The 13138-nt window shown below is 37.1% G+C and overlaps 1 protein-coding gene across 2 annotated transcripts in view; it reads left to right on the top strand.

Annotated features, from left to right (window-relative positions):
• LOC126176998 (uncharacterized) overlaps positions 1–8521 on the top strand; it is a 59700-nt gene extending 51179 nt beyond the window's left edge. For both annotated transcript variants that reach the window (XM_049924214.1, XM_049924221.1), the window contains one exon: positions 8335–8521. In XM_049924214.1, the coding sequence (XP_049780171.1) occupies positions 8335–8363 (29 nt within the window). In that variant the 3' untranslated portion in view covers positions 8364–8521. The remainder of the gene's footprint in view (positions 1–8334) is intronic.
• Positions 8522–13138: the final 4617 nt, after the last annotated feature.

Here is a 13138-nt window from a genome sequence, read left to right as displayed (position 1 = left end):
AGCTTGTTCTGTTTTACAGAATTTTCAACACAGTGATAAAACTCATTCCTGAGCAAAGCATACTTGATTTGAATGGCTGCTTCATGACCCTCACAGCCCTTTGGGTCATTCTCCCCACACCATCTTCTCTGAGTATTGCAGAGTTAACTACCCTTGCAAAACATCCCTCAGTTCTGTAATTCCCCTGCCCCACACTCACCTCCATCCTTACCCCCAGGACCCTAACTTCATTCTTCCTGCAACCAAACTTTCTACCCAACAGTTTCCACTTTGTCTGTTCTGTCACCTCTTTCTCAATACACTTCTCATTGACATTGTGTACTGCTCAAACTCACCAGTGTAGTGCCTACGCCAGTCTGTCACATTCCTAACCCATTCAGCTGTGGTCTCATCCTCCCAAATTCCTGTGTCGCAGGTGTTTGGATGGCTTTTGCGTCAATGAGCTCACCACAATGATAACGCAGGATGTTTGGTGGGCCAACAGATATGAAGAGCCAGATAGATGGCTGTCATAAAGTCATCTATTTACTATATAAAGTAAAGCAGTCAAAACCTTTTGTTGCTGCACTCGCCACCTCATGATGGAGGCTGGTCCTGGACAGTGGTGTGTTCTTATGCTTTGGGAGACAGCCAGCACACCAGAATCACCATGTTAGGCAGGTGGCACCAGTGTCAAAGTTACATTGTTACGAGGGTCAGTCAAAAAGTAATGCCTCCTATTTTTTTTTCTACGTTTAATTGTCAGGAAATTTAAATGCAATTACATAGGTTGAAAACCACAACATTGAGGATCATTTTGTCATTTTTCAATGTAATCTCCGCCCATCTCTACAGTTTTGGTCCATCTTTGAACAAGGGCATGTATCCCAGCACGGTAAAAATCACAGTTCTGCTTCCTAAGCCATTGACGCATGGATGTTTTGACGGCCTCCTCATCTTCAAAATGAATCCCACGATGAGCTTCTTTTAGTGGTCCGAACAGATGGAAGTCTGATGGTGCCAGGTCAGGGCTGTATGGGGGATGAGGCAAAACTTCCCATCCAATTTTGACAATCTCGTCAGAGGTGTGACGACTGGTGTGTGGTCTTGCATTGTCATGCAAAAGAAGAACATCTGCCATTGATTTTGTTGGGCGAACTCGCTGAAGACGTGCTTTAAGTTTGTTGAGGGTTGTGACGTATTGAACAGAATTTATTGTGCATCCCTGCTCCAAAAAATCAACCAGAATCACACCCTCTGTATCCCAGAAAACTGTTGCCATAACTTTCCCTGCCAATCGCACAGTTTTGAATTTTTTCTTCCTCAGCGAGCTTGTGTGACGCCACTCCATTGACTGCCTCTTTGATTCGGGTTCAAAAAAATGCACCCATGTTTCGTCCCCGGTCACAATTTTTTTCAGAAACTCATCTCCCTCCAAACGGAAGTGCTGCAAGTATTGTTTTCCTTGCCTCTTTATTCTGATCGGTTAACATTCTTGGAACCCACCGTGCACAAACTTTTGAGTACCCCAATTGTTTAATAATCGTGATCACACTGCCTTTACTAAGAGAAATAATGCGACACACTTCATCTGCAGTCACCCGACGGTCACCACGAATGATGTCATCAACTTGCTGAATGTTGTGTGGAGTCACTGCACTCACCGGCCTGCCGCTCCGCTTTTTGTCAGTCAACGGTGTTTGCCCTTCAGCTTCCTTACAACGACGAACCCATCGTCTAACAGTGCTGACATCCACTGTCACAACACCATACACCTTCTTCAGTCTTTCATGAATGCGTATGGGCGTTTCACCTTCTGCATTCAAGAATTCAATCACACAACGCTGTCTCAAACGAACATCGATGTCGGCCATCTTACAAACTTCTGCTGTGCTGCCACCTGTTGACACAGAAAGTTACTACTGCAGTGGATTGCAGAAGAAGGTTCGAGGAATGGCGCCAAATTCAAATTTTTCACTTAACTTAATTTCTTTAAGTAGAAAAAAAATGGGAGGCATTACTTTTTGACCGACCCTCGTAGCATCTTGATGAGCGCAGTGCCATGCCAGGCTCATGCAGGAGGCCAACACACAGCTGCAGTGAGCTCTGTAGCAATTCAGTCCCACAGTATGGTGTAGACTTGTGACTCAATGCAGGAAGCATAAGAGCAAGGAGGTGAACCAAGGAGCCAAGCACAGGGCACAGCAACAATGGCACACAGATGCAAGGCTGCAGTAGCAGAGTGCACACACGTAATATGGGCGAAGACCTATCAGAAAGTCAGTCGCAAGTATGAGCCATGGACTTGAGGGTAGGTGCCCTGAAGTCAGTAGATAGCAGCCAGCAATGGATCCTCAGCTGGAAGGTACCAGTGCAGCTCCCAGTGACATCAGAACTAGGCATAACTTTACTCCTGCAGCTAGTAGGGGTGGTGTCCATTAGCAGTGTGCTGGGCACCCACATCAGGTCGATGACTATTGTGGAGTACCTCTGGGAGTTGCCTGCAGATGGTGACAGATATTGCATAGCTGCAACAGGTGGCATTTATGTTTTCTTGTCCCATACCTGTTATGAGAGAATATCGTTCTTCCTCACATAGGCCAATTGAATGGTGTGGTGCCAGGCTCAGATGTGTGGTAATCCAGGTCACCACTGTAACAGTCTGGCCCCCAGCATCCAGGTAGGACATGCGGTAATTAGCACTGCACTAATGCCAGGATGTAGCAACCAATGTTCACAAAACAGTGGCAGAGTTCATAACAAAGAAGGACCATGGTGTGAGCCACATGATCTTTGCTTTAACAGAGGTATTATCAGGAAAAGATATTTATTTGGCTAAACACTTAACATGTCCTTGTAATACACATTGACAACAGCCTCCTATTGTTATTGTTATTAAATATTTTCTGATACTCCATACTCAGAGTGTAAGTATACTCATTTTAGATGCTAAATAAAATTTTGATCTCACAATGATCGGGTGGCTGAAGTATTATAAAATAGTAATTCACTGATTCACGGAGACTTACAAAAAGATGTCATTCCTATGGGGAAAAAAAGAAAAATGTCTATGTACTATGTGGCCCCTGTGAAGGAAAGATTATTAGCTATCTGTTTGCTTGACTCCGGGTTACATTTTCCATGTTAAAAGGCAGTGCTGCAACAATATGTATTTGTGAATGTGTATTTTATCCTCGTTCTTCTTCTGCTTCTTCTTCATTTTTAATTTTTTTTTTAAAAAGGAGGATTAATTTGAAAAATAGCAAAGTTTAAGAAAATGTGAGTCTCCATTCATATTTTGATAAAACATGCTAGATAAGGAGACATCTTTGTATTACCTTAGTGATGTCCATTGTGTGTTGCTTTTTGTTTCTTGAGGTAAATGAGAATTTTTTGGTGGGGAAAGGGTACACTGTACTGGAAATTGGCAGAGTATACACATCTGAAAATAGAATTGAGGTTTAAGAAAGGAGTGCATGCTTCTCAAGACTTTCTTTTGATCCGATTGTTGCAATATGTCACAGACACTGAACAATTTATTTTTAACCAATTTCCATCTGTTATTTTCCCTTGAGGTGAATTCCTTATCAGTCTCTATGCTAATATTCAATATCCATGCCTTCCAATGAAAAAGTGAGCATTCTGAAGTACCAAACTTTCCTGTCTTACATAATGTACAACCAAGATTTAATTAAAACCAATTTTCTTATCGCTGCCAGCTGCATTGAATTACCACATATTTTGAAAGTATAGTGAGCTTAGGCCTTCTATTGGTCATATTGCAATCAGCTTGGTCATTTCATTGCTCCCACATCTTAGCTGCAAACATGTCAGGGCTCAGTCAGCACTTGTGTCTGAAGGCAGATATCCTAATGCAAATTTGTGTTACCATTGCAGACTATCTGTTAGATGACTCTGAAGTAAAAATGAAACTTATTGATTGGTTAGTTTGGAATTTACAGCTATTTCAGTAAATTGTGTCATATGGTTTTCACTGAGGTGGAAGAAGTGCAGTATCAGTCAGTGACTAGGGTTGTGCTTTTCAATGGGATAATATGAATCACTTATATGTGAAATTAGATGTGTTAAAGGTGGTGTTATATCATAAATGGCAACAGACAGATTTTGTTTCAGTGAATTTAAGCATTAATAAAATTGTTTCAATAAAAGGAGTCCTGATTGCATGTAAGTTATTTATTTCAGTCAGAGACCAATTTTGATCTCTTATAGGAAATCATCAGCCCATTTTCTTCTGTGAAAAAGAGTAATCCACTTTCTTAGGGGTCAAAGGACTTGAATACAATCATAAGAATGATGTAATATAAAAATATAGCTGATCTACCCTTGGTGACAGGCAGACAGAGCATGGAGTAGCTGCTCAGGAGAGGCATGAAGAACACTGCTGAATAAGAATCAGTTGCTTGTAGTTTAACAGTGAAAGTTCCATGTACCACCTCTGACGTAACATCACTAATAGCCAATGGTTGTGAGAAATGGCTACATTCCACAGAATCTATTTATAAAAATTTATATTGATTAGAGGTTTGCTCATAGAATAAACAACTATGGGTGTTTTAAATATTATGTACAAGTTGTACAATTTAAAAAGGTGCAAAAGAAAACTTTATCCAGTGATACTGACTCATTTAAATGTAAGCTGCCCTCTACAGGGACTTATGGTAGATGTGAACATAGCAAAGATGGTTGGTAGAATGACAACTGGTAACCAAGGAAATGAAATATGCTTCAATTTGTTCTTTTGTCTATCAAAGACATTGCAGAACCCAGTTGGAAGGAAGGACACCAACCAGTAACAAAGGAAACAATATTGAAATCAATGAGTACTGTCATCACTCACAAATGCTTTGGAGTTATCTGTAGCTATATTTTGACATGTACCTATTATGTGTATGTACACACACAATTAGCTGCTTGTTATATCATTAGTGTTGAGTAAATGTAATGTTATCATCGAAAAGCCAAGCCATTGTGTGCAGTAAAACAGAAGCATAAAATGTTACAGTCTTGCATACAAAGTTTGCTGTACTTTTGTAATTTGTATGCAGGATTGTAACATTTTACAGGTATGCTTCTACCTTACATGATACAGTGGCTTGGCTTTTAAATAATAACATTACATCTACTCAACCTTAAGGATACAATAGGCAGTTAGTTGTATGTGTACATATGTATAATAGGTACACATCAAAATGTAGCTACAGGTAACTCCACAACATCTATGACTGATGACAAAACTAATTGATTCCTATATTGTTTCCTTGATTACCAGTTGACGTCCTTCCTTCCAATTGAGCTCTGCAAGATCTTTGACTGATGTTAGAACATACTGAGTCATATTTCATTTCCTTGGTTACCAGTTGGCATACAACAAACAATCTTTGCTATGCTTTTGTCTACCATAAGTCCCTGTAGAGGGGAGCTTATATTTATATGAGCCAGTGCCATTGGGTAATAATGTCTTTTGAATTTTTATAATCTACATCTTTTACATAATATTTCAAACATCCATAGCTGTTGATCATATGACAAAACTCCTAATAATTATGTTTTTAATAACTTTCAGATGTCTTGACCACATTTTTTTATTATTTCCAAAATTGTCTTATGTCATTCAACATTCCATCATTTTCAAAGGCTAATGTTGTTTTGTGTTGTACTTTATATGCTTTGAAAAGGACAGAATCCAAAACATGTAAGACATTTTTGAAAATAATGGAAAGTGTTGTCAAGAAATTTGAACACTAGTAAAGTGTATCCAAATGGCCACTTTGCCTCAAAGCATTTTCATACAAATTGCAGCAATTATATTTTTGTTAATGGGTTCTGCAGAATATAGTCATGTCTCACAACCAATGGCTGTTAGTGACATTATGCCAGAAGTGGTGGGTGGAGCTTTCACTATTGTATTACTAGCAAGTGAGTCTTATTCAGCAGTGTTTTTCATGTCTCTCCAGAGCAGCCTGTTCCATGCCACCATCTCCTACTATCACCCAGGGTATATCAACCATACTTTCATATAATGTCATCCGTATTTAAGTCCTTTGACCTCTTAGAAAGTGGATTACTCTGTTTAACAGAGCAAAATTGTCTGATAATGATCTATAAGAGATTGAAATGGATTTCTTAACAAAATAGATAACTTACATGTGATTAGTACTGCTTTTATTGAAATAATTTTATTATAGTTTTATGGTTTGCTATTTATCCATGGAGGATGTTCAAAAAAATTTAAGCATTGTTGAATATGTGTTTCTGGTGAGGACTGTGCAGGATGGTCAGCAGTTGTCATTAGAGGAACAAATCGTGGAAACAGTCCACAACATGATCCTCGCTGATCATCAAGTGAAAGTGCAAAAGGTAGCAAACACAATGGGGGTTGTGTGTAATAGCATACATCAAAATGTGATGATGAATAAAATGGTCAGCTCAATGGCTGCTCTGACAGCTGATGGTGAAACACAGACTGGTGTCATTTTCATCTGCAAAGCTGTATTTTGAATGGTTAAAGAGAGATCTGAAGGACTTTTTGCCTTAATGTATCACCACTGATGAGAGCTGGATTCATCATTGTACTCTGGAAACCAGGAAAAAATTTGACAATGAGGTGGTTATGGTGTCTCTGCTTCAAAGAAAAACTGAGATCATTCTGTTGGTAGGAAAAGTTATAGTGACCATTTTTCTGGAATGAGAAAGACATCATATTTATTGACATAGAAAAAGAAAAGTGATCAGTTGACAATACTACACCATTATGACAAGAAACTGAACTAAACTTGATTTGTTTTTGACAAAGAAGAAAAGTCAGAGTTAAACAATGGGCCAATGGATTTATATAGAATTGTATTATGAATTACTGTCACATTCTAACATCATTTCAGCCACCTGTCCTAATATCTTTGGGGTATGATACAATTCTAGTACTTGTCTTCTATACTAAAGTACCTAAATTTAGACAAAGTGAAGAAGGCTTAGCTGAATTAAGTGTACTTAGCTTTCTGATGATGAAGTTTTGATGGTAGTCTCCCAAGCTGCTTCTTCTTCTTGTGTAAGCTTGTAATTATAGGTTCTGGTAGTAGGTTAAAGTTGACATTTGCCTTTAAATAAATAGTCTTGGACATTATGTCACTTTCCACCAGACAGTTTAATTGTATATTCCGACACAGTTTCACAACTGATTACGGTATTCACACATATTGGTGATGACAACCATTTATAGAGTGAATGTTAACACACATCCACTTTTGTGCATCCCTGACAACCAATGTGTTGTCTGCACTGATATCTCAAAAACTACTAAAACCTCCAGGATCAGGTTGGAGTTGTTGTTCTGGTTTTAGTTTGTACACTTTTGAGGCAGGTTAATGTTATGTTGGATCAAAATAAATAAATAAATTAATTAATTTTAAAAACTAGAAAAATGTGAAACACACAGGTTGAGAATAACACTTACAGTAACCATTGAAGATTATTTATGGGAATATGATGTTTATATTGCACTGAAATTGGTATACTTAATTCGATTTGGGCGTGTTTTCTACTCTTTTGGCCAAACAGATGTTTTGCAGTTTTGTGTTTTCTACAAATAGGTTACATCTGTTTTATGTTCCCTTGCAGAATTTGCAAATCACAAAAGTAATTTTGGTGTGAGCAGTTTTGAGAATGAGAATGTTGCAATTTTTATATTTCAAATGTGGCTATTTTCTCTTTGGGATAGAACTGACAAAAACTGACAAAAACTAGGAAGCACTTCAGTTTCTCTGTTTCCTAAGTTTCTGGATGAGACATAAAGTTCCAGAAAAAGATAATTTAATTAATAATTTAACAAAATTGAACATTCATAATTTTCGTTGTTTGGTTTGTAATTAAAATAAACATGACTATTTCTATGATGGTGGCACTCAGAGGATTTTTACATGTAATACGAATTTTGTCTGTTTCAAAAATTTATGTTATCTTGATAATAGTATGGTTGCAAATTTGGTTGTAGGCCTACGTTGAAGATAATTTTCGATAAGCTGTAATATGTGTATTAGATTTCTTGTCTATGTGTATTAGATTTCTTGTCTATGAAATTTATAGGGTGTCTGCAGATGTTATCTGTCGAAATATTGTGTGAACAGTTTGTAAAGATGAACTAGAAAGTTTTAGTGAATCTACTGATACCATATCCATAATGTTATACCATACAACCTATGCTTCCTGTAATTACTTTTGATTGTCATGCTTGAAGAGATCACTTGCTGGTAAAAAATTCTGCACAAATGCAGAGGTAGCTGCTTTTTTGATAATGCATCTAAGTATTAACCATATGAAATTTATTGTTATTGTTCACAGGTTTGGAAAGTAAGGGGCAGAGATGCTGAATCTTTGAAGATTTGTGAAATACTTAATTCCAAGTGCTAATATTACTACTTACATAATTCATCTTCCAGTTAAATTACATTGTTGTAAGAGTAATAATTATATGTGTAATTTATTTTCTATATTAACAATTCAAAATAAAGAAAATTATGCTGTGGCACTATCCAATATCATGTAATACTCAGATTGCCTGTTCTTAAATCAAAATTGGCAACATCATAAATAGCTTTGGCAGCAGACATCAGATGTCACAGACAGTGCTACAATATTCATTGACCTACACATGTTGCAGAATTGACAAAGCTTTTGTTTTCTTCAGTGAAACGTTACCCAGATTTGTTGCCAATTAGCAGAAGCCAGCTCACATGGGCTGAGCAAGCCACTTGTGACAGTTAACCACTGTTTGCCTATAATTTGTCAAATTTTTGTTTAGAAAGTGTCAATAATGATTAAATTCAAAAAATCTGAGAAGAGTTCAAAAACTTTCTAGTGTTATAACTGCAATGAAACCAATCCTGAACATGAAGATAGGTTAATGAAGATTTTTTTACCCCCAAAATCTATATGAAATGAGCTGCAGAACAAAGTTAGACACATGGTAAGGAGGGAAAAAAGTGTGTAAACTACGCAACTGCACAAATCAAGCAGTTTATCACAAGCTTTTTATTGAAACATAGTCAGCATTCAAACATTAACTTGTGAGAAATGTTTATAACCATTACTTTTCATCAGTTTCATTTATTTAATCTGCATGTAATTGTGTGAAATATCCCCACAGCAGAAATAAACTGTAGTGGAACTAGGATTTGGAGTGGTGATGCTGGGTTGAGATGCATGCACAAATTAAAAAAAAAAAGAAAAGCATTTATTTACACACAAAAATCCAATTGACAAGACCATCCCCAAGGGATGTACCCAGTTCCCATTCACAATACAATGCATTTACTTTAAAAGGAATTATCAATCTTGAAACTACCATAAAAACAAACTCAAATCATTTACTTAAAACAATCAGGTATCATGGACTCATGCATACCCTCTAGTACCTCCAGCACAAAGTTCCACAAAACCTAAAAAACAGTTTCATGCCACAATTATTAATCACCAAAGGGAAGTTTGCTGGAATACATGATAACTAACATTAGCCTTATTCCTGGTGTCCAACAGTGCCATAAACAATTTATGAAAATCTGCTGTCTGCTGCCCAACAGTGAATATCACACATTTGAATAAATCTTATGCCAACTGACAAGAAGCAAATTAAACACAGTTACTTAAATTGTATGGGTTCCAGCTTATGGTAAACTAAACTAAATCTATAGAAATTCCAGGTCACTGATTGGCAACAAAATAACTGTCTTCACAGACAGATCAACCACCAAATAAGAACATGGGGCCCTAAGACACACAGGAGCTCTCTTGTTATACATACAATGTCTTCCTTTGCACAAACTGAATCTGACTGGTACCAGCCCAAAACAGACCATTGATGACAACCAGTTGGTTGGCCTAACTTGGCAGTGGCTTAGCACTTGATGGAGCTATCATTTGGCACCACTATTACTTCAGTTGATCTTTACTGCTTGCCTGCTAATCCAAGAACAGACTCCGACCTGCTGCATTGATGGCTGACAGCCAGCCCCATAGCTCCCTCCAGTCTTTGTGGCACACCAGGGTGTTACTCACACAGCATACACAACCCATTCTGAGAACAGCAACAGAAGTTTCAATCCAGTGTACATCATGATTGAATAATACCATCACATAAACTTTGTAGAATATGGCTACAGAGGACATAATGAAATGAGACAGAGGACAACCTGCAAGAGAACAAGATAATGTGAATACTGAGTCAAATGGAAGGGCTATAAATGATGAGTCGTAGGTAGAAAATATGTGTAATAATCATTTCTTAAGTATTATAGGAAATGTAGATACAAACAGTTCACGAGAAAAAAGTAGCAGTGTGTTGAAAAAGCAACTGTCATAAAATTCAGTCATATGAATATCGCATGAACTTCTCCTTCTGAAATTAAGAAAATTACCTACTTTCTCAAAAATAAAAACTCATCTGGATTTGACGATGTTTCCAAAAGAGCACTTAAGACTTATTTCCCTGTCTTATCTTAAGAATGGAATGCATCACTAACGCAAGGCATTTTTCCAGAGAGATTGAAATTTGCCACAGTTAAAGACCACAGTTAAAGAGCTCTACAAAAAAGGTGATGGAAGAGATGTCAATAACTACCAAACTGTTTCACTGCTCACATCATTTTTCAAAATTTTTGAGAGTTTGATATATTCTAGAATAGTTCCCTCCTGAGCAACAATAATATCCTCAGTAGATCAAAGGATTCTGGAAGGGTTACTCAACTGAGAATGCCATTTACACATTCATTCACCAAATTTTACAAGTATTGAATAGCAAAATAGCACAGACTGATATTTTTTGCAATCTGTCTAAGGCATTTGACTGTGTGAATCATGACATTCTCCTAGATACACTGAGATTTTATGGAATTGATGGTATCACCAATGAGAATTCTCCTAGTTAAACTGAGGTTTTATAGAATTGATGATAAAGCCAACCAAAAAAATGCATAAAGTTGTATTTAGTAATTCAACCAATGTAATCAGGGGAGATTCTTCTGACTGGGGAAAAATCACATATGAGGTTCCCCAAGCCTTAGTATTAGGTCCATCATTGTTCCTCATATATGTATATGATTTTCTGTCTAATATAGAAAAAGCAGAATAAGTTCTTTTTGCAAATGACACTAGTATTGTAATCAATTCAAGCATACATAGCGCAACAGAGGACAATTTTCATAAAAGTGGCAAGCTCTTATTTCTTTCCACGTTGTGCTTGGGCAGGGTTGCCACAGATTTCACCAAATGGAGCACTGCCTAGTCGTAGTTGCACAAGTAAGTGCATAGCACTGTTGATGTACGGCGGCAGTTTCCTGATGACAGTTGCTTGCCATAGCCATCTGGTTCATATGTGATATCTGGGGTACTATTATTTTTCCCATGTGTAGAATTCAGAAAGATGTATTCACAATCTTTGCATGAATTAGGAAAAAATGAAAGTGAGAAATGGCCAGTCCTACAAAAATATGAAAGAATTACTTAATCAATTGCTCCAGGTGGTTTGTTGTATAACATAGCTAATTTTTTGCTTCTAAGGAAAATTAATTTCATATGGTGATGTAATAAAAATGTTTCTGATTTTATTTGTATTTTAAGAAATATGTATGTGAAGCTAACCCTATTTCATGAGGGAATTTTGAAGTATGTCAATAGTGTTATATAACAATACCTGAATAAGTAATGGATTACAGGATGTCATATGTACTTTATGACATACATTTGCCTGAAATTTTCACACAAATATGGTTAATGATCTGTACGATGGGGATTTTAAGGGCATTGAAAACTACTGGCGTGTGTGTGTGTGTGTGTGTGTGTGTGTGTGTGTGTGACATAAAGAGAAGCATGACTGATGTTGATGGAATGCTAAAAGTCTGTATGTATTGAAGAAAATGGAAAGTCTGAATGAGGTAAGATGTGTTGGTCATAGCAAGATGGGATTAGTGAGGGAAAGTGGACCGATCATAAATTCTACTGGTGAGGATTAAAGAATAACTGCTAGTACCAACATCAGTGAAAATGTAGGCCATAGAGTTAATTGCCATCAACATTTGTGATTTAATTTAGGATATTTAAAAGTAGTAAACGGGAAAGGTGACTGCTAAAACATGGAAAACTATAATGTAAATGCAGGGGAGAAATGACAAAACTGCAGTTTAAAGGACAACTGATTTACATGTGTTCCATGCCCACACATGGAATAGGATCAGTCACCTGCCATGTCTTTCCATTTAATTGTTTTTACATAACTGGTAATTTGTTAAGTTGTTGTCATTGCGGTCTTCAGTCAGAAGTCTGGTGTGATGCAGCTCTCTGTGTTACTTTATCCTGTGCAAGCCTCTTCATCTCTGCATAATTATTGCAAACTACATCAGTTAGAAGCCTCCTTACTATAATGAAGCCTTGGCCTCCCTCTAAAATTTATCCCCCTCCCTGACAAACACACACACACACACACACACACACACACACACACACACACACACAGTCACACACACACTCACCCCCTCCCTCCCTCTTCCTTCCATTACCAAATTAACAATTCCTGAGCCCTCAAGATCTTATCTATCACTCACATTTGGTCATTTTTTTCCCCAGTCCCATCATTAGTTTTTCAAACTCCCTATGTGGTCTTCAGCATTATCCTGTAGAATCACATTTCAAAGGCTTCTATTTTCTTTCTGCATGAACTGCTTACTGTCCATATTTCAAATACCTTCAGAGAAGACTTCCTAGCACTTAAATTTATATTATGTGACAGCAAATTCCTCTCTCTTAAAAATTATTTTGTTGCTATATGTGGCCTTCATTTTATATCCCCTCTACTTCAGCTATCATCAGTTAGTTTGTTGCTCAAACAGCAAAACTCATCCCCCTTCCAAGTCTTTTATTATCTCTGACAGAATCAGAATGTCATCAGCAAACCTCAAAGTTATTAGTTCTTCTCACTGTACTTTAATTCCCTTTCCAAATTTCTCTTTTGTGTTCTTTGCTACTTTCTCAGTGTATAAATTGAATAAAATGAGGGATACACTACAACACTTCTCAACTACTAGTTCCTTTCATGACCTATGATTCTTGTAACTGCAGTCTGGTTTACATATGAGTTGTAATTAACCTTTGCTCC

This window comes from Schistocerca cancellata, chromosome 1 (assembly GCF_023864275.1).
Source record: "Schistocerca cancellata isolate TAMUIC-IGC-003103 chromosome 1, iqSchCanc2.1, whole genome shotgun sequence".
Classification (NCBI taxonomy): Eukaryota; Metazoa; Arthropoda; class Insecta; order Orthoptera; family Acrididae; genus Schistocerca; species Schistocerca cancellata.
Note: the sequence above shows the minus strand (reverse complement) of the source record. Positions and strands in the feature narration are given on the sequence as shown.